This window comes from Oncorhynchus masou, chromosome 12 (assembly GCF_036934945.1).
Source record: "Oncorhynchus masou masou isolate Uvic2021 chromosome 12, UVic_Omas_1.1, whole genome shotgun sequence".
Lineage (NCBI taxonomy): Eukaryota > Metazoa > Chordata > Actinopteri > Salmoniformes > Salmonidae > Oncorhynchus > Oncorhynchus masou.
In genome coordinates this window covers 23929747-23952837 of record NC_088223.1, presented here as the reverse complement: position 1 = coordinate 23952837, position 23091 = coordinate 23929747, and the positions used below count along the sequence as shown (strand labels likewise).

Genomic DNA, 23091 nt, shown 5'->3' with positions numbered 1-23091 from the left:
AAAATATATACTTGTGCATTGATTTTAAAGAAAGGCATTGATGTTTATGGTTAGGTACACATTGGTGCAACGACAGTGCTTTTTTGTGAATGCGCTTGTTAAATCATCACCCGTTTGGAGAAGTAGGCTGTGATTCGATGATAAGTTAACTGGCACCGCATCGATTATATGCAACGCAGGACACACTAGATAAACTAGTAAAATCATCAACCATGTGTAGTTAACTAGTGATTATGTTTGGTTGATTGTTTTTTATAAGATAAGTTTAATGCTAGCTAGCAACTTACCTTGGCTTCTTGAGGCTTCTTGCTGTATGGTTAGTGTTGGACTAGTAACCAGAAGGTTGCAAGATCGAATCCCCGAGCTAAGTTAAAAATCTGACGTTCTGCCACTGAACAAGGCAGTTAATCCACCGTTCCTAAGCCGTCATTGAAAATAAGAATGTGTTCTTAACCGACTTGCCTAGTTAAATAAAAAAGGTTAAAAAAAATATTATTATTTATTTATTTTTAAATCGGCCACAATCGGTGTCCAAAAATGCAGATTACCTACTGTTATGAAAACTTTGAATCGGCCCTAATTAAATCAGCCACTCTGATTATTAGGTCGATCTCTAGCAGGTACCAAAGTGCCATCACCTCATTGGTTATACCCACATGGGTGACTGAAAGACAAACAAGGTCAGTGGAGGTAATGCACCATAATTTATGAGAGTTGCCAATCGCAATATAAAAGTTGAGGGAAGAGAAAGCCTGGAAGGAGGAGAGATGACTAGAAACGAGTCAGTTGATTGTTTTATGTGTGGATTAATTGTCAGAGTAGAGGACCTTGTGCATTTCAGGTAAAATAACAACTCGATGTTTATATCCCAGGACAAATTAGCTAGCAACAGCAAGCTAGCTAAATAGGACACATTAGCTACCATGTGCAAGCTAGCTAGCTAAATTGCCATAAATGTTTAATGCTTTTCGACCTGTGCCCAAATGAATGTAATTGTTTCAGAGTTTGCTCTGATATTTTAACCTGCGTGTCGTGATCGTGTTTGGTGTGGGGGGACAAAACTAATTTATGCACGATGGCACACGCGCGCAGCCAGTTTGGGTTCTTTGTAAGATACGTCCTCGTTTTTGAAAGAAAAACACATTTTTTGTCCATTAAAATAACTTCAAATTGATCAGAAATACAGTGTAGACATTGTTAATATTGTAAATGACTATTGTAGCTGGAAGATTGGGAAAAAAGTGTTATGGGCAGACAAATATAAGCTTGAGGTGTTAGGATCACAAAGAACATTTGTGAGACGCAAAAAAAATGAAGATGCTGGAGGAGTGCTTTGACGCCATCTGTCAAGCATGGTGGAGGCAATGGTCTGGGGCTGCTTTGGTGGTGGTAAAGTGGGAGATTTGTACAGGGTTAAAGGGATCTTGAAGAAGGAAGGCTATCACTCCATGTTGCAACGCCATACCATACCCTGTGGAAGCCGCTTAAATTGGAGCCAATTTCCTCCTACAACAGGACAATGACCCAAAGCACAACTTCAAACTATACAATAACTATTTAGGGAAGAAGCAGTCAGCTGGTATTCTGTCGATAATGGAGTGGCAAGCACAGTCTTCGGATCTCAACCCTATTGAGCTGTTGTTAAGAGCAGCTTGACCGTATGGTACGTAAGAAGTGCCCATCAAGCCAATCCAATTTGTGGGAGATACTTCAGGAAGCAAGGGGTGAAATCTCTTCAGATTACCTCAACAAATTGACAACTAGAATGCCAAAGGTCTGCAAAACTGTAACTGTTGCAAATGGAGGATTCTTTGAGAAAGCAAAGTTTGAAGGACACAATTATTATTTAAATTAAAAATCATTATTTATAACCATGTCAACATCTTGACTATATTTCCTATTCATTTTGCAACTCATTTAATGTATTTTACATTTCTATGTGACCCAAAACTTTTGAACAGTAGTGTATATACACAGATATGGCACCTTTTGGCTTTGTATGCCCTATGCATACAGTGCCTTGCGAAAGTATTCGGCCCCCTTGAACTTTGCGACCTTTTGCCACATTTCAGGCTTCAAACATAAAGATATAAAACTGTATTTTTTTGTGAAGAATCAACAAGTGGGACACAATCATGAAGTGGAACGACATTTATTGGATATTTCAAAGTTTTTTAACAAATCAAAAACTGAAAAATTGGGCGTGCAAAATTATTCAGCCCCCTTAAGTTAATACTTTGTAGCGCCACCTTTTGCTGCGATTACAGCTGTAAGTCGCTTAGGGTATGTCTCTATCAGTTTTGCACATCGAGAGACTGACATTTTTTCCCATTCCTCCTTGCAAAACAGCTCGAGCTCAGTGAGGTTGGATGGAGAGCATTTGTGAACAGCAGTTTTCAGTTCTTTCCACAGATTCTCGATTGGATTCAGGTCTGGACTTTGACTTGGCCATTCTAACACCTGGATATGTTTATTTTTTAACCATTCCATTGTAGATTTTGCTTTATGTTTTGGATCATTGTCTTGTTGGAAGACAAATCTCCGTCCCAGTCTTAGGTCTTTTGCAGACTCCATCAGGTTCTTCCAGAATGGTCCTGTATTTGGCTCCATCCATCCATCTTCCCATCAATTTTAACCATCTTCCCTGTCCCTGCTGAAGAAAAGCAGGCCCAAACCATGATGCTGCCACCACCATGTTTGACAGTGGGTATGGTATGGTCAGGGTGATGAGCTGTGTTGCTTTTACGCCAAACATAACGTTTTGCATTGTTGCCAAAAAGTTCAATTTTGGTTTCATCTGACCAGAGCACCTTCTTCCACATGTTTGGTGTCCCTCCCAGGTGGCTTGTGGCAAACTTTAAACGACACTTTTTATGGATATCTTTAAGAAATGGCTTTCTTCTTGCCACTCTTCAATAAAGGCCAGATTTGTGCAATATACGACTGATTGTTGTCCTATGGACAGAGTCTCCCACCTCAGCTGTAGATCTCTGCAGTTCATCCAGAGTGATCATGGGCCTCTTGGCTGCATCTCTGATCAGTCTTCTCCTTGTATGAGCTGAAAGTTTAGAGGAACGACCAGGTCTTGGTAGATTTGCAGTGGTCTGATACTCCTTCCATTTCAATATTATCGCTTGCACAGTGCTCCTTGGGATGTTTAAAGCTTGGGAAATCTTTTTGTATCCAAATCCGGCTTTAAACTTCTTCACACCAGTATCTCGGACCTGCCTGGTGTGTTCCTTGTTCTTCATGATGCTCTCTGCGCTTTTAACGGACCTCTGAGACTATCACAGTGCAGGTGCATTTATACGGAGACTTGATTACACACAGGTGGATTGTATTTATCATCATTAGTCATTTAGGTCAACATTGGATCATTCAGAGATCCTCACTGAACTTCTGGAGAGAGTTTGCTGCACTGAAAGTAAAGGGGCTGAATAATTTTGCACGCCCAATTTTTCAGTTTTTTATTTGTTAAAAAAGTTTGAAATATCCAATAAATGTTGTTCCACTTCATGATTGTGTCCCACTTGTTGTTGATTCTTCACAAAAAAATAGTTTTATATCTTTATGTTTGAAGCTTGAAATGTGGCAAAAGGTCGCAAAGTTCAAGGGGGCCGAATACTTTCGCAAGGCACTGTAAATCACTGACATTTCCTGGTTGCTAAAATTCTAATAGTTCAATGAATTTGACCTCACCCATTATAACCAGCATGTCCAGAGATACAACCTCTCTTATCGTCACCCAGTGCCTGGGCTTACCTCCGCTGTACAATCACCCCACCATACCCGCCTGCACATTATGCCCTGAATATAGTGGGGCAAAAAAGTATTTAGATCGCCACCAATTGTGCAAGTTCTCCCACTTAAAAAGATGTGGCCTGTAATTTTCATCATAGGTACACTTCAACTATGACAGACAAAATTAGTGGAAAATAATCCAGAAAATCACATTGTAGGATTTGTAATTAATTTATTTGCAAATGATGGTGGAAAATAAGTATTTGGTCAATAACAAACGTTTCTCAATACTTTGATATATACCTTTTGTTGGCAATGACGTTTTCTGTAAGTCTTCACAAGGTTTTCACACACTGTTGCTGGTATTTTGGCCCATTCCTCCATGCAGATCTCCTCTAGAGCAGTGATGTTTTGGGGCTGTTGCTGGGCAACACAGACTTTCAACACCCTCCAAAGATTTTCTACGGGGTTGAGATCTGGAGACTGGCTAGGCCGCTCCAGGACCATGAAATGCTTCTTACGAAGCCACTCCTTCGTTGCCCGGGCGGTGTGTTTGGGAACATTGTCATGCTGAAAGACCCAGCCACTTTTCATCTTCAATGCCCTTGCTGATGGAAGGAGGTTTTCACTCAAAATCTCACGATACATGGCCCCATTCATTCTTTCCTTTACACGGATCAGTCGTCCTGGTCCCTTTGCAGAAAAACAGCCCCAAAGCATGATGTTTCCTCCCCCATGATTCACAGTAGGTATGGTGATCTTTGGATGCAACTCAGCATTCTTTGTCCTCCAAACACGATGAGTTGAGTTTTTACCAAAAAGTTATATTTTGGTTTCATCTGACCATATGACATTCTCCCGATCTTCTTCTGGATCATACAAATGCTCTCTCGCAAACTTCAGACGGGCCTGGACATGTACTGGCTTAAGCAGGGGGACACGTCTGGCACTGCAGGATTTGAGTCCCTGGCAGCGTAGTGTGTTACTGATGGTAGGCTTTGTTACTTTGGTCCCAGCTCTCTGCAGGTCATTCACTAGGTTCCCCTGTGTGGTTCTGGGATTTTTGCTCACCGTTCTTGTGATCATTTTGACCCCATGGGGTGAGATCTTGCGTGGAGCCCCAGATCGAGGGAGATTATCAGTGGTCTTGTATGTCTTCCATTTCCTAATAATTGCTCCCACAGTTGATTTCTTCAAACCAAGCTGCTTACCAATTGCAGATTTAGTCTTCCCAGCCTGGTGCAGGTCTACAATTTTGTTTCTGGTGTCCTTTGACAGCTAGGACACCACCTTTGACCATAGTGGAGTTTGGAGTGTGACGGTTTGAGGTTGTGGACTGGTGTCTTTTATACTGATAACAAGTTCAAACAGGTGCCATTAATACAGGTAACGAGTGGAGGACAGAGAAGCCTCTTAAAGAAGAAGTTACAGGTCTGTGAGAGCCAGAGATCTTGCTTGTTTCTAGGTGACCAAATACTTATTTTCCACCATAATTTGCAAATAAATTCATTAAAAATCCTACAATGTGATTTTCTGGAGTTTTTTCTCTCATTTTGTCTGTCATAGTTGAAGTGTACCTATGATGAAATTTACAGGCCTCATCTTTTTAAGTCGGAGAACTTGCACAATTGGTGGCTGACTAAATACTTTTTTGCCCCACTATATATTCTACCACGGCCATAAATCTGCTCCTTTTATTCCTTGTCCCCAAAGCTCTAAGCGACCAGTTTTGATAGCCCTTAGCCGCACCCTCATCCTACTCCTCCTCTGTTCCTCGGGTGATGTGGAGGTAAACCCAGGCCCTGCATGTCCCCAGGCACCCTCATTTGTTGACTTCTGTGATCGAAAAAGCCTTGGTTTCATGCATGTCAACATCAGAAGTCTCCTCCCTAAATTTGTTTTACTCACTGCTTTAGCACACTCTGCCAACCCTGATGTCCTTGCCGTGTCTGAATCCTGGCTTAGGAAGGCCACCAAAAATTCTGAGATTTCCATACCCAACTAGAACACTTTCCGTCAAGATAGAACTGCCAAAGAGGGAGGAGTTGCAATCTACTGCCGTGATAGCCTGCAAAGTTCTGTCATGCTTTCCAGGTCTATGCCCAAACAGTTAGAACTTCCAATTTTAAAAATTAATCTCTCCAGAAAGTCTCACTGTTGCCACCTGCTACCGACCCCCTCATCTCCCAGCTGTGCCCTGGACACCATCTGTGAATTGATCACCCCCCCCATCAAGCTTCAGAGTTTGTTCTGTTAGGTGACCTAAACTGGGATATGCTTAACACCCTGGAAGTCCTACAATCTAAGCTAGATGCCATCAATCTCACACAAATCATCAAGGAACCCACCAGGTACAACCCTAAATCCGTAAACATGGGCACCCTAATTGACACTATCCTGACAAACTTGCCCTCCAAATACACCTCTGCTGTCTTCAATCAGGATCTCAGCGATCACTACCTCAGCGATCACTACCTCATTGCCTGTATCTGCTACGGGTCCGCGGTCAAACGGCCACCCCTCCTCACTGTCACACGCTCTCTAAAACACTTCTGTGAGAAGGCCTTTCTAATTGACCTGGCCCGGGTATCCTGGAAGGATATTGACCTCATCCCGTCAGTTGAGGATGCCTGATCATTCTTTAAAATGTAACTTCCTTACCATCTTAGACAAGCATACTCTGTTCAAAAAATGCAGAACTAAGAACAGATATAGCCCTTGGTTCACTCCAGCCCTGACTGCCCTCGACCAGCACAAAAACATCCTGTGGCGGACTGCAATAGCATCGAATAGTCCCCGCAATATGCAACTGTTCAGGGAAGTCAGGAACCAATACACGCAGTCAGTCAGGAAAGCAAAGGCCAGCTTTTTCAAGCAGAAATTTGCATCCTGTAGCTCTAACTCCAAAAAGTTCTGGGACACTGTAAAGTCCATGGAGAACAAGAGCATCTCCTCCCAGCTGCCCACTGCACGGAGGCTAGGTAACATAATAGAAAACTTCAACAAGCATTTCTCAACGGCTGGTCATGCCTTCCTCCTGGCTACTCCAACCTCGGACAACAGCTCCGCTCCCCCTCTTCAAAAGGGGGAGACACCCTGGACCCAAACTGCTCCAGACCTATATCCATCCTGCCCCGCCTATCTACGGTCTTCGAAAGCCAAGTCAACAAACGGATCAGTGACCATCTCGAATTCCACCGTACCATCTCCGCTGTGCAATCCGGTTTCCGAGCTAGTCACGGGTGCACCTCAGCCAAGCTTAAGGAACTAAACGATATCATAAACGCCATCGATAAAAGACAGTACTGTGCAGCAGTCTTCATCGACCTGGCCAAGGCTTTCGACTCTGTCAATCACCATATTCTTATCGGCAGACTCAGTAGCCTCGGATTTTCTAATGACTTCCTAGCCTGGTTCACCAACTACTTTGCAGACAGAGTTCAGTGTTTCAAATCGGAGGGCATGTTGTCCAGTCCTCTGGCAGTCTCTATGGGCGTACCACAGGGTTCAATTCTCAGGCCGACTCTTTTCTCTGTATATATCAATGATGTTGCTCTTGCTGCGGGTGATTCCCTGATCCACCTCTACGCAGACGACACCATTCTGTATACTTCTGGCCCTTCCTTGGACACTGTGCTATCTAACCTCCAAACGAGCTTCAATGCCATACAACACTCCTTCTGTGGCCTCCAACTGCTCTTAAACGCTAGTAAAACCAAATGCATGCTTTTCAACCGTTCGCTGCCTGCACCCGCACGCCCGACTAGCATCACCACCCTGGATGGTTCCGATCTAGAATATGTGGACATCTATAAGTACCTACGTGTCTGGCTAGACTGTAAACTCTCCTTCCAGACTCATATCAAACATCTCCAATCCAAAATCAAATCTAGAGTCCGCTTTCTATTTCGCAACAAAGCCTCCTTCACTCACGCCACAAAACTTACCCTAGTAAAACTGATTATCCTACCGATCCTCGACTTTGGCGATGTCATCTACAAAATAGCTTCCAATACTCTACTCAGCAAACTGGATACAGTGCCATCCGTTTTGTTACTAAAGCACCTTATACCACCCAACACTGCGACCTGTATGCTCTAGTCGGCTGGCCCTCACTACATGTTCGTCGCCAGACCCACTGGCTCCAGGTCATCTACAAGTCCTTTCTAGGTAAAGCTCCACCTTCTCTCAGTTCACTGGTCACGATGGCAACACCCACCCGTAGCACGCGCTCCAGCAGGTGTATCTCACTGATCATCCCTAAAGCCAAAACCTCATTTGGCCGCCTTTCCTTCCAGTTCTCTGCTGCCTGTGACTGGAACGAATTGCAAAAATCTTTGAAGTTGGAGACTTATCTCCCTCACCAACTTTAAACATCTGCTATCTGAGCAACTAACCGATCGCTGCAGCTGTTTTGTTCTACTGTATTATTGACTGTATGTTTTGTTTACTCCATGTGTAACTCTGTGTTGTTGTCTGTTCACACTGCTATGCTTTATCTTGGCCAGGTAGCAGTTGCAAATGAGAACTTGTTCTTAACTAGCCTACCTGGTTAAATAAAGGTGAAATAAATCAATAAAAATGCTGTGTGTGACAAAACAAGCTAGTGTAGAGAATCATTGTACCATCTAAACAACTGTGAAATATATTTTCAATTATCACAATTTGTATTTTTCAGCTGTTTAAAGCTGGTGTACAAAACAGAAAGTAAAACTAAACTTAACTGGAAGCATTGAAATGGAGCACAGAACAGATCTACCCCTTCTTAGACTAGCTTTCAATGAGAATTACATATCTATAATCCCATTTCTACCTGAATTTGGTCAGGTCGCCAAAAAAATTTACATGTTGAAGCTTTAAATTATGACATAGGGGTTAGGCTGTGTAGGCTATGGTTGAACATATTCGGCAAATAATGATATTAAGAGTTGTAAGCCTCGGTTTCTTGTTACTGAGTATTGAATGCAGAGTCAGGTCCTCACCAGTCACCACAAAATCATAATTATGACTAATCCCAACCTAACTGGTCACTGGAAATAACACTCTCATATTTCATAACGCTTTTAAAACAATGAAATGCACTCCAGATCGCCAAAGCAGCCAAAAGATGGTATGGGCATAATTGTCTAGAACACATCCATCCGTTTATATCGTCATGAAAAATGAAATATTTCACTTAGATGTGCTTTATCTAAACAGTGTCCAAAATGATTCAACTCTTTCTCCTTCAAGTACCATGTCGCAAGGCGCCCTGTGTATGTGAAACAGAGATATTAAATAAAGGAATGAAGAAACGCCCCATCCAACTGACTGTCGACCCATCACATTCGCGTCGTCATGCTAAATTACACGGTTACAAAACTAATCGTCACGCAATCCCTTCTCAAATTTAGAGTAAGAGGAGAGAAAGTTGCCTATTTTCCTCAAAAGTACGTAATGTCATGATTCCAAAGCTATATGATATTACAGCGAACAAGTTCATTATCGCACACCTTGGAAATGGTTTGCAACGTTGTACTTGTTTCTCGAAATTTATGGTAATGTTTTGATTTTGAGCTCGGGCTCAATTGACTCCCATTCACTCCTTGAAGGAGAGCTTATTGTCACAGAATGCACCGCGCGGCCCATGGACGATTTATAGGCAATGTTCACAATGGGCGTTAATACGATTCTAATGGAGTACCCCATCTCCTCAAAAGCATCTCTGTGGGATAGCAACGTTACTCTGCTCTCGCTCTGGGTTGAGACGCCGTTTATAGCTCAGTGGCAGAAACAAACTGGAAGTTGAACTCAGTGAGTAAGACTTCTAGATTGATAGTGCTGTTTGTTTAGGTGATTGTACAGCCAGCTTGTTACTTCACATGCTTATATTGACTCTGCTACTATTGTGTGTAGCTATGTTTTCTAGCTACCTAGCCCAGCGAGAGAGAACTGCATTGTGGGTTTTGTAGTAGATTTGAGCTGATACATATTTCCTTAAGGGATTTAACGACAAAATGAAACATTTGTCCAAATTATTTTTACGTTAGTGTGACTTACCACTCAATAATTTGTGTTTTGGGATGGATTATCCCTTCAGTAATTTTTGATATAGCAATTTTCACTGGCTAGTGACAACCGCGGAGTCGTCTAATCTAGAGCAATCTCATTTAAACATTGACATTGATTGGGAGCATTCTAGTCCCTGAAATGTTGCCAGATTGACATGTGATCGGTCTGCTTTTGGTCAATCAAAAGACAAACTTATATTTCAAGGATGTATTGCTACTCACATGATTAGTGCTGGTGGAGTATTATTAAAAATTCTGGCTACAATACTGTAGGCTATTGTTGAATTCACATGAGGCTACATTATACAACCCCCAAAAAAACAGATGACAGCAACTGTTTGATGTCCGACGTTAGTTAGGTCATTAACAGTTGGTGAATACATCTGTTTTTTTGCACTCATTTAGCTGTTTAATTATCCTAATGTGCTTGGCAAACATAGCTATGTTTAGAGGCAAACAGCTGCTCTAGCTAGTAGTGGAGTAATGGACATGACAACAGTCAGCGTACACATACATTGTGGCTAGTTAGTTAGCTCAAGTCAAGGCTAATAATGAACAAGATTAACTATATAAAATCAGGTACCTAGCTAGAATTGCGTTTTCTAACTACCTAACTAGTCAATTTTTACAGTAAACTGGGTTACACTTTAGTTGGTTAACTAGCTAACTACACTATTTTAGTATTCAAGTGACTAGTTACCTGGCTGGAGAGCAGAGGGTAGGTAGCCGACTAAACTGGAGTTGAGTTTAATCGGCTAGGGGGTGGGTAGCTAACGTTAGCTAGCTAACTAGCTTCACTGGCAGACGTCAACAGGTAAAATAACTGGTTTATAAAACATGCCCTTTCACTTACCTCAGACTGGTTTCACACGGCTAAGTTAGCTAGCTTGTTTGTTAATACAAATAAAATGTTAACAGTTAGCTAAATTGTGTTGCTAGCCAAACCAGACCAATACGCTCCTGCTGCTTTCCGACAAAAGCAACTGAATAACGTTAACTCTACCCCTGACAAGGAGGACGCAGTTGCACGGTCGGTATATTTAACTTAACTACCCGAAGTCATAAATGTAATTTTCTGCTAAATACATACATATTTCTGATATCGTAGCTTATGTATCGTACGCGAGCTACCAAATGTAATAAGCCATTTGGTCCCCTCACCAGTGAGTCGTAAGGTACAGTACGCAGCAGCAGTAGGCTCGTGAGGCAGAGATCGGTATATAATGACGAGATGCTCATATCTCCGCCCCAACAATGGAGTCGTTGTCCCAAAGGCAGGAAGGCAGGTGATTAGCTCCAAAATAAGCCCATAGGCACAAATTATGCTTATTTTAGACATTTTCGCGAGAGTGAAACATATTGCTATACCTCTTCCTCTTTGACTGAGGTCAAATTTCCCTCCTAGATTTCCCTGTCAAATCTTTAATTAAGGCTGGCCCCCCATCTCATTTGATTATTATTTGGATTATTCAAATCATGCTGCCAATCAGTCATCCAGTAGCTACTGTAGGCTACTACTGTAAAATATTACCTGAACCTGCAATGTATTGTGCTTTCCTGATGAGACGCATTCTCTTGGGCTCGAAATAGACAACAGGATGCACTGTTTCCTCTACCAGTATTGACCTCAATGAACATGCGCTCAACCCCCTTTTGCTTCATCACACTCTAAAATGTTCCGTACATTTTACAAGCAGTTGGCTACCTGTCCAAACTATCTGTCCCTAATGAAAAGGAAAGTGCGACTTAATTGAAATAGGGCTATCTTCTGTAAACCACCTCTACGTTGTCACAACACAACTTGATTGGCTCAAAGAAATTAAGAAGGAAAGAAATTCCACAAATTAACTTTTAAAGGCACACCTGTTAAAATGCATTCCAGGTGACTACCTCATGAAGCCGGATGATAATACAAAGAGTGTGCGACGCTATAGGGTGGCTACTATATACAATATATTTACATTTGTTTAATACTTTGTGGTTATTACATGATTCTGTATGTGTTATTTCATAGTTTTGATAGTCTTTACTATTCTACAATACAGAAAATTGTAAAAATAAAGAAACTGTTGAATGTGTAGATGTCCACACTTTTGACTGGTACTGTACCTGAGAGATATAAAGATTTGCATTATTATTTTTTATTTTTTTACATGCATTTAACCCATTATTTTTGGTACTAAACAGTTTCCATGTATTTATTTTTATTTAGCCATGTAGGCAGTTAACCCACTGTTCCTAGGCCGTCATTGAAAATAAGAATTTGTTCTTTAACTGACTTGCCTAGTTAAATAAAGGTTAAAAAATATATATATTAAAAAAAGCGACAAAAACAACAGTTACAAACAAACGTACAGTCAACAACACAGTGTAATGTAGAAGAGTAGGGAGGTAAGGCAATAAATAGGCCATAGAGGAGAAATAATTCAAATTTAGTGATTAACACTGGAGTGATAGATGTGCAAATGATGATGTGCAAGTAGAGATACTGAGGTGCAAGAGGGTAAGTAATAATATGGGGATGAGGTAGTTGGGTGTGCTATTTACAGATTGGCTGTGTACAGGTACAGTGATCGGTAAGCTGCTCTGACAGCTGATGCTTAAAGTTAGAGAGGGAGATATAAGACTACAAGAGATACTTCCATTCATTAAAAAAAAACGGGTACTTGGGGGCCTTCAGAAGAGTCTTGTGAGGCCTGTGGGCGTCCTAGAGCAAAACAACTGACATGTACCTGTTTAAGAGTCTCAGAAGTTGGCAGATCAGCTGTACCGACATCATACAAGTCCCAAGACGTTTGTGGGGGTCGTAGAGCCAACCGGAGACTGAAATATTAGTGAGAGTCTCACCTTTTCATAGAGGGGTCATAATAGTTTGTAGGCCAACCCGTTGGGACAATAAAGACGCGAGAAGACCGATTGTTGGGATATCTCATAGTCTGACAAACACCGTTTTAGCTGTCACCTTTCACGGCAAGATGCGGAAGTGCGACATCGACGGAAATGGTGGTGAAATGTTTTGTTGAATTTGCACGGCTCGACCGACTGTAAATGTAAAAAATAGACATTGAACTGACGTCTGTGCCCAGTAGGTGCCCCTCAATGAGGCCAACAGGAAGCTTAATCTGATTTGTGTCTAGTTCATAACTGTAAATAACTTGCACAAAGCAACACTCTAGTTAGGGTGTCATAGTACCCCCCCAACCCAATTTGTGTGTGAGGAGGAGATGAAGGCCATCTTTTTGGGGGCCTATGTTGATGTTGTAATTGAATAGTAAAATCTTTTTTTTTCTTTTTTTTTTTTGAGGCAGAGCACCCAGTGCCATTTTTAATTGGGGAGGACTGGCTCGTGGTAATGGCTGGAGTAGAATGCTATCAAATGCATCAGACACATGGATTCCATGTGTTTAATTCCATTCGCTCTGTTCCGGCCATTATTATGAGCTGTCCTCCCCTCAGCAGCCTCCTGTGGTGTCAGCTATGATACCTTGAGTTTAAAAATAATCTCTTGATAATTGAGCTACAGTAAGTGAAGTGGATCAACACTTGGATGATGATAACATAATTACATTATTGGTCCATGATCTGTCCTAAACATACTGTAAATGCATAAGTTATTTATGTAATTCTCTTCATGGTGATGTATCCTGAAATATGTACACAAAGGTAGAAACATTTCATATCTTCCATTGCATGTGTACATATTTCAGGCTACATCACCATGAAGAGAATTACATAAATAAATATTTCTTAAACTTATAGAAGGCAATATTGTCTAGTGTCTTGTCAACATCAACATAGGCCCCCAAAAAGATGGCCTTCATCTCCTCCTCACACACAAATTGGGTTGGGGGGGGTACTATGACACCCTAACGATAGCCAGTGTGTAGAATAAGACTATCGTTCTAACAAGCTCCTCCCCTAAACAAGACCAAATTTGTTTGGTCTGGACTCGACCAAATCTGTTCCAGTCATATGTTTGGACATTACGGTACAGTATACTACTGTCCAGTAAAGTAGAGCATATTACATTATACTGTACTCTACTTGTGTGCTCTACGGTGCTGTACTGCACTATACTCTACTGTACTGTATTTTACTGCTCTTTACTGTGCTCTACTGCAACTAGTTTGTGACTACTATGATTTCCCATTGTGACCAATTCAATTGCAGCCATTCTGTTACAGATTTTTCGGGTCACTCTGTTTAGCAATTTGATAACAGAGTGTTTTAAATACTTAGTAATTCATAATCAAAATTGTTAGCAGTAAAAACACTAACTAATTAGTAGGTCTACCTTTTACTTCTGTGAACTTTCAGAATTTTCCCTCATGAGGGAGAGAAATGTGAAAATATCTTAAAGATATGGGGGTTATGGTGACAGAATGACAAGACACTAGACAATATTTCTTAAACTTATAGAAGGCAAATCATTTCTGCAAAACGGAATATAAATGTTGATATTAGTTGGCAAGGGCCTTAACTTCAATGTAGTTGTGTTTTAATATATTTCAAATACATTTTAAGACTTTGTAGTAGATGTTTTTAAGACCTCTTTTGCGTCTGCGTGACAAGAAATCAAAGCCTTTGCTTATTCTTAATTGTTACAATGTAAAACATTTTTGTAAACGTATCTATGCCTTCATTTCCCCAAAATATAGACTCTTCGCTTTCATTTGACACAATTTGATATGCATCTATAAACTTCCCATGTTGGTGCTCATGGGTCCTTTTTTACATAGAAATGACCATAGAATACTCTATCCCATTAATGGGTTTACATGGCTGTGTGTGTGTGTGTGTGTGTGTGTGTGTGTGTGTGTGTGTGTGTGTGTGTGTGTGTGTGTGTGTGTGTGTGTGTGTGTGTGTGTGTGTGTGTGTGTGTGTGTGTGTGTGTGTGTGTGTGTGTGTGTGTGTGTGTGTGTGTGTGTGTGTGTGAGAGAGAGATTAGTCTTCTGTAGAGGACTGTATTAGCCATTAGTAAATGTGTAACAGATTTTGGTAACACTTTATTTGGATAGTCCCTAGTAGATGTTCAATAACCGTCAACAACATTTCAACTAACTATCCTCTACCCTAGCCCTACACTAAACTTAACCCTTAACCTAACCTTAAACTTAACCCTCACCCCACCCCTTATTCTAAACCTACCCGTAGCAAGTATTTGCTCATCAACAGACAGTTTGTTGATAGTATGACCATCTGTACATCCTCTATATGGGACTATCCAAATAAAGTGTGACCCATATTTTTATAATCATTGTCCATTCACAGAGAGAGCGCATTGTGGGAATCTGGAGTCATTTCACTGTTGGACATGTTATTCCCCCCTGAAGTGTTTAAAATAAAAATCTTTGTATTCAATGGAATACACTGCCAATCTTTATCCAAAGCCAAGGCCTAGCCAGCCAATTCAGTAAAACCCCAGATGTGTTATGGAAGAAAACAGCACTTTTCCATTCAGAAGGAGGCAGATAAAGGGATTATTTTTGCACTCGGGAGGAAATCCCCATTAAAATCCAAATGAATAAGAATCATATTAATCCAGCAAGAATTACTGCATGAACATCAATAATGCAATTGTATTTTTGTACTCTTGTAAAAATGAGCTGATTTGTGTAGTAATGCGCCTCTGTCGTTCCCTTTTTGTTCTGTGCCATGTGTAGACCCCAGCAGCAGTTCTGTATTTCCATTACCTTCCATTTAACAGGGCAGAAAGATGGTAGCATGCAGCTTGTTGGCAGATGATGCCTTTGTTTTGATGGTCTCATAAACCAGCATATTTGCTCCCTGCTGAGAAGTCACGTCGTGTTGACTATATCACTGCTACCATGCAATTGGGGTTTGAACAGTGCCTGGCTGCAGGCTCCTGAAAGAGAACCTGATGAGATCAGGTGTGTTTGATCAAAAGCATAAATTGAACACACGTCATTACTCTGGAAACTAAATAGTGAGATATGTCATGCCCTGAGAGACTTGAGCAAGGAAAAATGCACTCGGCTTCAACTCCGTGCAGCGACAGTGACTCCCTTTCTATTCACTGTGTTCTTATCATGCTGCGTTGACATGTCCCATACTTGATAGTCTTTAAATAGGCTAACTGTGCACCACATACATACAGGGTATCATCATAATGGTTGTGGAAAGGAAACAAACCCAGCTGTTCTCTAAAACCATCTCAAGGACAGAGGAACTGCCTATCCAGATAGTTTCAGAAACTATCTCTCTCCTACTGCATGTATAATATAGTCTACTCTACTGTATAACATATAACTAACCACTACCAGCTCCAAGATGCATCCTTTATCATTTTTCCAAGCACGTCTCACATCTGTGGTAGTAAATTCACCCCCTTTTGACCTTAGAGGATGCAGAGATAGTGACAAACACATCCCTTCCTTCCCTTACTTCCAGGTGCTTTTGGAATGCAGGTGTCCCTAGACCTTGTGGTGCCTAGATTCAATTTAGCCCATGCTCTATGTCCTGTCTTCACATTGTGTAATGCCACATGCCTCCTAGACCTTTCAATCACTATTATAGACTGTTTATGGTCTCACTTTGGCTTTACATTCCATGAGGGAAGGGACTAAACAGGCAAAAGGTGGGTGACAATGAAAATTGTTGCCTCAAAGCTTTTGACCCTGTAAAGGTAACACTAACCTATAAGATGACGATATGGAAAGGATTGTTGTAAACCTTAGGACATGTCTGCCGTATCATCCCTTTGACAACTCATTTACTATCTCTTGAAGTTTCATATATCTAACATCTTGTTATTCTGAGCGTTTTTATGACTCTAGACCTACAACCAGTCAACTAAAGCCTTGGCCTATGTGAAAAAATCTTGGTGCTCGGCTTTACATGCACAATCCTTCAGGAAATGTGCTCCTTTATGTTCATGAAATTGTTGCACACCATGTAACTGCAAGCATAAACTAAATGGGGAACGTTTTTATGCCAGTTCTTGAGTCATCTAGTCATAGGCTTTCCAGGTTACGGGATTAGTACACTTGATGTCTTCATCCCACAAAAAAGGCTAAACCAATAGCACATGTCAACACTAGGCCCAGAGGACAATGAAGTAAGTCAACTCAAAAAGAAGGAAAACAAACAACCAATGTTGCATCATTTGGTGAGATAGGTAGTCTGTCCACGACAGGGCTCTAAACCAACAGAACGAACACAAGGTCATGCTGCAATTCATTCGAGTTTTTATCAAATGTGTTTTGTGGTTTTATCTGTGTGATTCCCAGTTTACTGCATTCTCATTGTAGGAATGTTGTAGTGAGTGACTGGCTGGCCACCATAAATTCAACCAAACACTGAAGTGGAAGACAACGTCTTTTGTCAGTACCTGTTTCTATTTAAAGCTTTGATCATTGCACTTCACTTTCACAGGAGACTGGAGGTACATATTCTGTGGGAATAAGATGGCTGCTGCTATAGCGGTGATGCAAACGATTTTGTGCTGTGACCTATTTCCTGCTTCTGGCTGAGAGCTGTCCACAGTAGGATGCGTACCAAATGGCACTCTATTCCCTATATAATGCACTACTTTTTTACCAGGGCCCATAGGACTATGTAGGGAATAGTCTGGGTCCCAAATGGCACCCTATGTGGCTCTAGTTGTGCAGAAACACACCGTCAAGTTTGAGGGTAATTCTGCTGAGTATGCAATGGGATGCTATGTCCCCTTTACTTGGGCCTCATTGCACAGAGTGGCGTGTAAGGCTTCCACAAGGTCTCTCCATCTCTTCCTGTCCCCCTTAGCTTTAACTGGGGTTAACTGTGCACCATGTCAACAGCTTCAAACCCCTCAACAGGTTCATAAAAATGCCTCAACAGCTTCAAATGCCTCAACAGCTTCAAACCCTTCCTGTTATTATTTTGTTGGTCGACATAATTGCCTCTCCTCTGTGTTGGTCACTTAACTCTGTTTACAAGAGGTTTATTTTTTTACATAGGGTCATGACTGATTTATATAGATATACAGTCGGGTATTTATATTTAAAAAATTATATTGTTCTAAGTAGTAAAACATAATTATTGGCACCCCTGTTTTCAATACTCCGGCACCCTCTCCTTGCATCTTTCTTTCGATGCCAAACCCACCACTGGTGTGCGTGATCAAAGGGCTCGATTTGTGTCTCATCTGATCATAGCACCGGTTCCAATCCAAGTGCCAATGCTGTTTTAGCAAACTCCAGGCATTTACAATTGTTGGATGACATGAAAATACAGTTCTTTGGCCACGCACACCCAGTGGTGGGTTTGGCCTTGAAAGAAATATGCATATGCAGAAAAGTACATTATGCCTACTGTAAAATAAGGTGGTGGATCTTTGATGTTATGGGGCTGTTATGCTTCCACTGGTCTTGAGGTCCTTGTTAAGGTCAACTGCATCAAACTCTACCAGGTACCAGGACATTTTAGCCAAAAACCTGGTTGCCTCTGCTAGGAGGCTGAAACTTGGCCGCAAGTGGATTTTCTACCAAGACAATAACCCCGAGCACACATCAAAATCCACAAAGAAATTGTTTATTGACCACAACATCAACATTTTGCAAAAGTCTTCTCAGTCTCCAGACTTGAACCTCAATAAATGTGTGTTTTGCATTCTGTATATAGAAATGGTCTAAGATCCCTCCCAATGTGTTCTGCAATCTCATAAAACATCTTTGAAAAAAGTGCAGGAGTATTGAAAACAGGAGTGCCAATTATTTTGACTTTCTTTTTTTAGATTTGTTTTTTATTTGTTAAACAAAGCAATTGTATTAGTATAAAATATAATTTTCACCATAAAATAGCATTGTATTACTTTATACAGTCTTTTTTTGGTTGAATCAACGTTGTTTCCACGTCATTTCAATAAAATTAGCTTGAACAAATGTGGAATAGACGTTGAATTGACGTCTATACCCAGTGGGGTCATTGTATGTCCATTTCACTCATTATAATGGCTGATCTACTCTCAAATTATTTCAAAAACTTTTAAATAATTAGTTTCAGACCTGCATACCTACCATCACACAAGATCTGTCTAAAATCAAGGGCTAGGTAAGCATGTAAAAGTAAGAAATCCAAACATTAAAAAGAGAACTCACCTCGAGTCTGGAAGCGTGAAAAAGAGAAAGTAAAAAATAAGAGCAGGAAGCCCAATGAACCATGGGGGAGGAATACAAACCCTGGTTCTTATCTGGCATGTGCTTGATAAAAACTTCAACGGTAAACAATCTGTATACTGCACACGTTGTTAGTTTTATTTAGTGCAGCATTGTCTGTAGCTATGTGGGATTATGTGTTTGTATATGGTATGTCTTCAGCCTCTAGGAAACCATGTGTTCAGCAGGGGGAGTTGACTTTAAAAACAATTAAATGGTAGATTTTATGAGGACCGAGACAGAGGCAAGGGTCAAAGGTTCAATGTTATTCATGTCTAAAGGATGGCCTCCCTAGATGCTAGTTCATTTCAGTAGACTCGGTGTTGTTTAGTCTGTGGGAAAGGACAACACAGTGTTGTGGAAAATGTGTCCTGTAGTGTTTTGGTAAAGTAGTGTTTTGGTAAGGCCCAAGGTAAAGTTAAGCAGAAGACCTGCCTCTCCCTTTCCAGATGACGGACATTTTAAAATGCAACACGCTGTCCATACCACTGTGGCCAACGTGGTACCAGAGAGGAAAGGGCCCTGACACACAGGTTTCAAATACCGTCATTTTTCAAAAATGGTAGTCTTTCTAACACATCAGTCACTAGAGATACTGTAGCATACATGGTTGAAACATTTGCATAATTGTAGAAGATTCAAACTATCCATTGTCGAAGGTGTGATACCACATCACAATGTACAGACGGTTATGCAAATAGTCCACCCTATCTAGCTCTCCAGTAACCAAAGGGAAATGGTTCTGTGTATTATCATATAGAGCAGTAGGCAGCTCTTGACCTAGCTACAATAACATAGAGATCCTATTAAATCACAAATGTGCTAAATTTCTAGTATTCCTAATTCTATGATACCTACACTATAGACATCATAACCTAGCTTTTTCCCAGAACACGTGACATGAGCAGCTGGGACCCTGGTGACATCACCTGGTTCCAGTGAGAACACCCAAGGAGAACATAGAAATAAGTGAAGGGAAGGCTCTTCGTCTACCTCAATGCACTGTACAAGGGAAACATTGGGAATAAACCTTTTAATATACAGTATGTATTGCTGTCTTCAGCTGGAGTGCCTTTGTTTTTTTTAAATTGTCAAATAAGTCACATCAATTTATTGTAGTCCTGAGTTACTGCACTGAGGACTACAAGTGTTCCTAAAGACACAGAAAAGGCTATTCTCTCCAACAGAGAGTAAACCAATACAGGGGGCATACTTTCAGTGCCAGAAAGCCGTTACGGCTGCTGTTTCAGTAGGCCCAGTTTATTTAGCTGGACATTCAATATGTTAGCCAGGGCATGAAATAAGCACCATGACCATAGCCTAGGGGAATTTGTTGTAATAAAGGGTTCTATTAAAAGTTAGTGGGCTGCCCAGGGATGCTGAAAAGAGAGTGACCACAAGGCATATTATGTTTGATTGCAAAGGGATAGTGAACACACACCTGTTGTAGTGTCTGCTTTCATTACAAGGGTCAATCATCATGGGGTTGCAACCCAGAGCAACAGCTAAACAAATACAGCCTGTCCTGCACAGATAGCAGGTGTCTGACTCTTAGTGCAGCAATCTTTTTGTCCTTTATATCGACCGTCTAATGTCCAATGAATCAAGTCAAATTTGCTATCACAGTTCATTGACCTTTTTTTAAGTTAAAATTTTACCCACAGTAAACACCTGAGATGTATAACACAATTTGAACACAACGAATGCCCACCAAAGATCAATAGTTTTAGCCATAGCAACCAAAACCCTGAAAGATTCACTGTATAATATGTTAGAATGAGAATTAGACATCTATAGCAGTAACCAACAGGGTTGTTGAATTTAAGTGATCCAAGAAGTAATAATCAAGTGTTTTTTTAATACATGTATTCAGTTACTCTCCAACCATGGCAACCAATCAACACCACAATAAACTATCTGTAATGTCATGAATCAAATAAATTCTCTTCAGTTGCCACTTTGGGAACCTTCAGCCTTTCAAATGGAGGCAGAGGAAGCTCAATCCATCATAATGGATCCTGTCCCACATTCCCAATGAATCAAGTCCTTGCCTGTGTCCCAAATAGCACCCTATTCCCTACATAGTGCACTACTTTTGACCAGAGCCCTATGAGCTGTGGTCAAAAGACACAGACCCTCTTGGCATAGACCATGACTGAAGCCCATGTCATTGGACTGTCAACACTCTCCTATAAATAGATGGATAGATAAGAGTGAAGCTCCTTTCTTCAGTGATTTCATCAGCTGCAGATGATCCATCACGTGGATCAGACCTGTTCTGGAAACGCTGCTGGTGCCTGAATGATGATGAGAGATGAGTCATGTTTTGGTATTTTTGAGGGAATAATAACAGCAAAAATCTTAGTTGCGTTTTGTTTTTGGATGCTGTAAAATCACTGTATTGTGCACAAGGCATTTGGGAAACACGTGACATTTTCACTATCCTTCGGACCTTTTTGATGATTTAACCCGATCCTAATGATATTTCCTCTACTCACTGGAGTATCTGTGATAAAGATAAAGATAAATATGGATGTCATTATAAAAGACCAGCTGGAGAAATCTGAACATCCTCTTGGATCTGCATAATGTTTGTAAACAAGTGCTGCCACCTTCTGGCATAATGAGCTTATGCCTCTGCCTCAAATGGCAGCCCATTCCCTATATAGTGCACTCCTTCAAAAGTAGTGCACTATAAAGGGAATAGGGTGCCGTATGGGATGAAGATAATGACTTATCCGATCAAACTAATAACCAACAAACCTACTCACAATTACCATTGTCCACTGAAGCAGTGGTGTTTTTCTCTCTTGAGAAAATAATAAGTCATTATTGTCTGTAATGGAGGTTTGAACCTGACTCTATGATTTGCATCACCAGCTGCTACTCTGGGTCAACAGGCTGGCAATCCTACCCCAGTGATTTCTAGTGAAGTGTGTTGTGATCAGAGAGAACAGCTGTAATGCTGCACTTAACAGATCTATCCATCTCTCTCTCTCCTTCCATCCCTCCATTTTTCACTCTTGGTCCCTTGATCTGACAAAATCCATCTCTCTCTCTGCCAGATCAAGGGACAGAGTCTCTTAACCTCCCTCCATATCCCTCCTCTCATTCACCACTTTAACATTTGGAGAGTTTGGGACTATTAAGGTTCTAGCTGCATTTTTGTCAAAATGTAGTTATTGATGTAGCCTTGTTCTGTTCAATGTTCTCTACCTATATAGTACTCTAAATACCAAAATGCATGTTAAGTTCAAAAGAATACAGATTAAAATTGCTGACACCATTCAAACCAACTGGTTCAGAATTTGAAAGAAAATTATCTCAGGAGTCATCTTTTTGCAGATAGAGCCTTTATAGAACCAGCAGTGAAATTGAACAGTGGACAGATACTCTACTGTGTCCTGATGGACCCAGCAGCGACATGGAACAGAAGACAGATACTGTACTGTGTCCTGATAGAACCAGCAGCGACATGGAACAGAAGACAGATAGAACCAGCAGCGACATGGAACAGAAGACAGATACTGTACTGTGTCCTGATAGAACCAGCAGCGACATGGAACAGAAGACAGATACTGTACTGTGTCCTGATAGAACCAGCAGCGACATGGAATAGCAGACAGATACTGTACGGTGTCCTGATAGAACCAGCAGCGACATGGAACAGCAGACAGATACTGTACTGTGTCCTGATAGAACCAGCAGCGACATGGAACAGAAGACATACTGTACTGTGTCCTGATAGAACCAGCAGCGACATGGAACAGAAGACAGATACTGTACTGTGTCCTGATAGAACCAGCAGCGACATGGAACAGAAGACAGATACTGTACTGTGTCCTGATAGAACCAGCAGCGACATGGAACAGAAGACAGATACTGTACTGTGTCCTGATAGAACCAGCAGAGACATGGAACAGAAGACAGATACTGTACTGTGTCCTGATGGAACCAGCAGCGACATGGAACAGAAGACAGATACTGTACTGTGTCCTGATAGAACCAGCAGCGACATGGAACAGAAGACAGATACTGTACTGTGTCCTGATAGAACCAGCAGCGACATGGAACAGAAGACAGATACTGTACTGTGTCCTGATGGACCCAGCAGCGACATGGAACAGAAGACAGATACTGTA

At 41.1% G+C, this 23091-nt stretch overlaps 1 protein-coding gene across 10 annotated transcripts in view; it reads right to left on the bottom strand.

Moving 5' to 3' along the window:
• Positions 1-19043, bottom strand: part of thrap3b (thyroid hormone receptor associated protein 3b) — a 42968-nt gene extending 23925 nt beyond the window's left edge. For 2 of the 10 annotated variants that reach the window (XR_010457009.1, XM_064979961.1), the window contains exon 1: positions 10953-11160. Coding sequence is in view for 1 of the 10 variants with exons in the window: in XM_064979961.1 (XP_064836033.1) it covers positions 10953-11030 (78 nt within the window). In the remaining 9 variants the exon portion in view is untranslated. Of the gene's footprint in view, positions 1-10644; positions 11164-11322; positions 11482-18892 lie in introns of those variants that run through there. The other 8 variants (XM_064979963.1, XM_064979968.1, XR_010457010.1 and 5 more) reach the window with 7 other exon arrangements.
• Positions 19044-23091: the final 4048 nt, after the last annotated feature.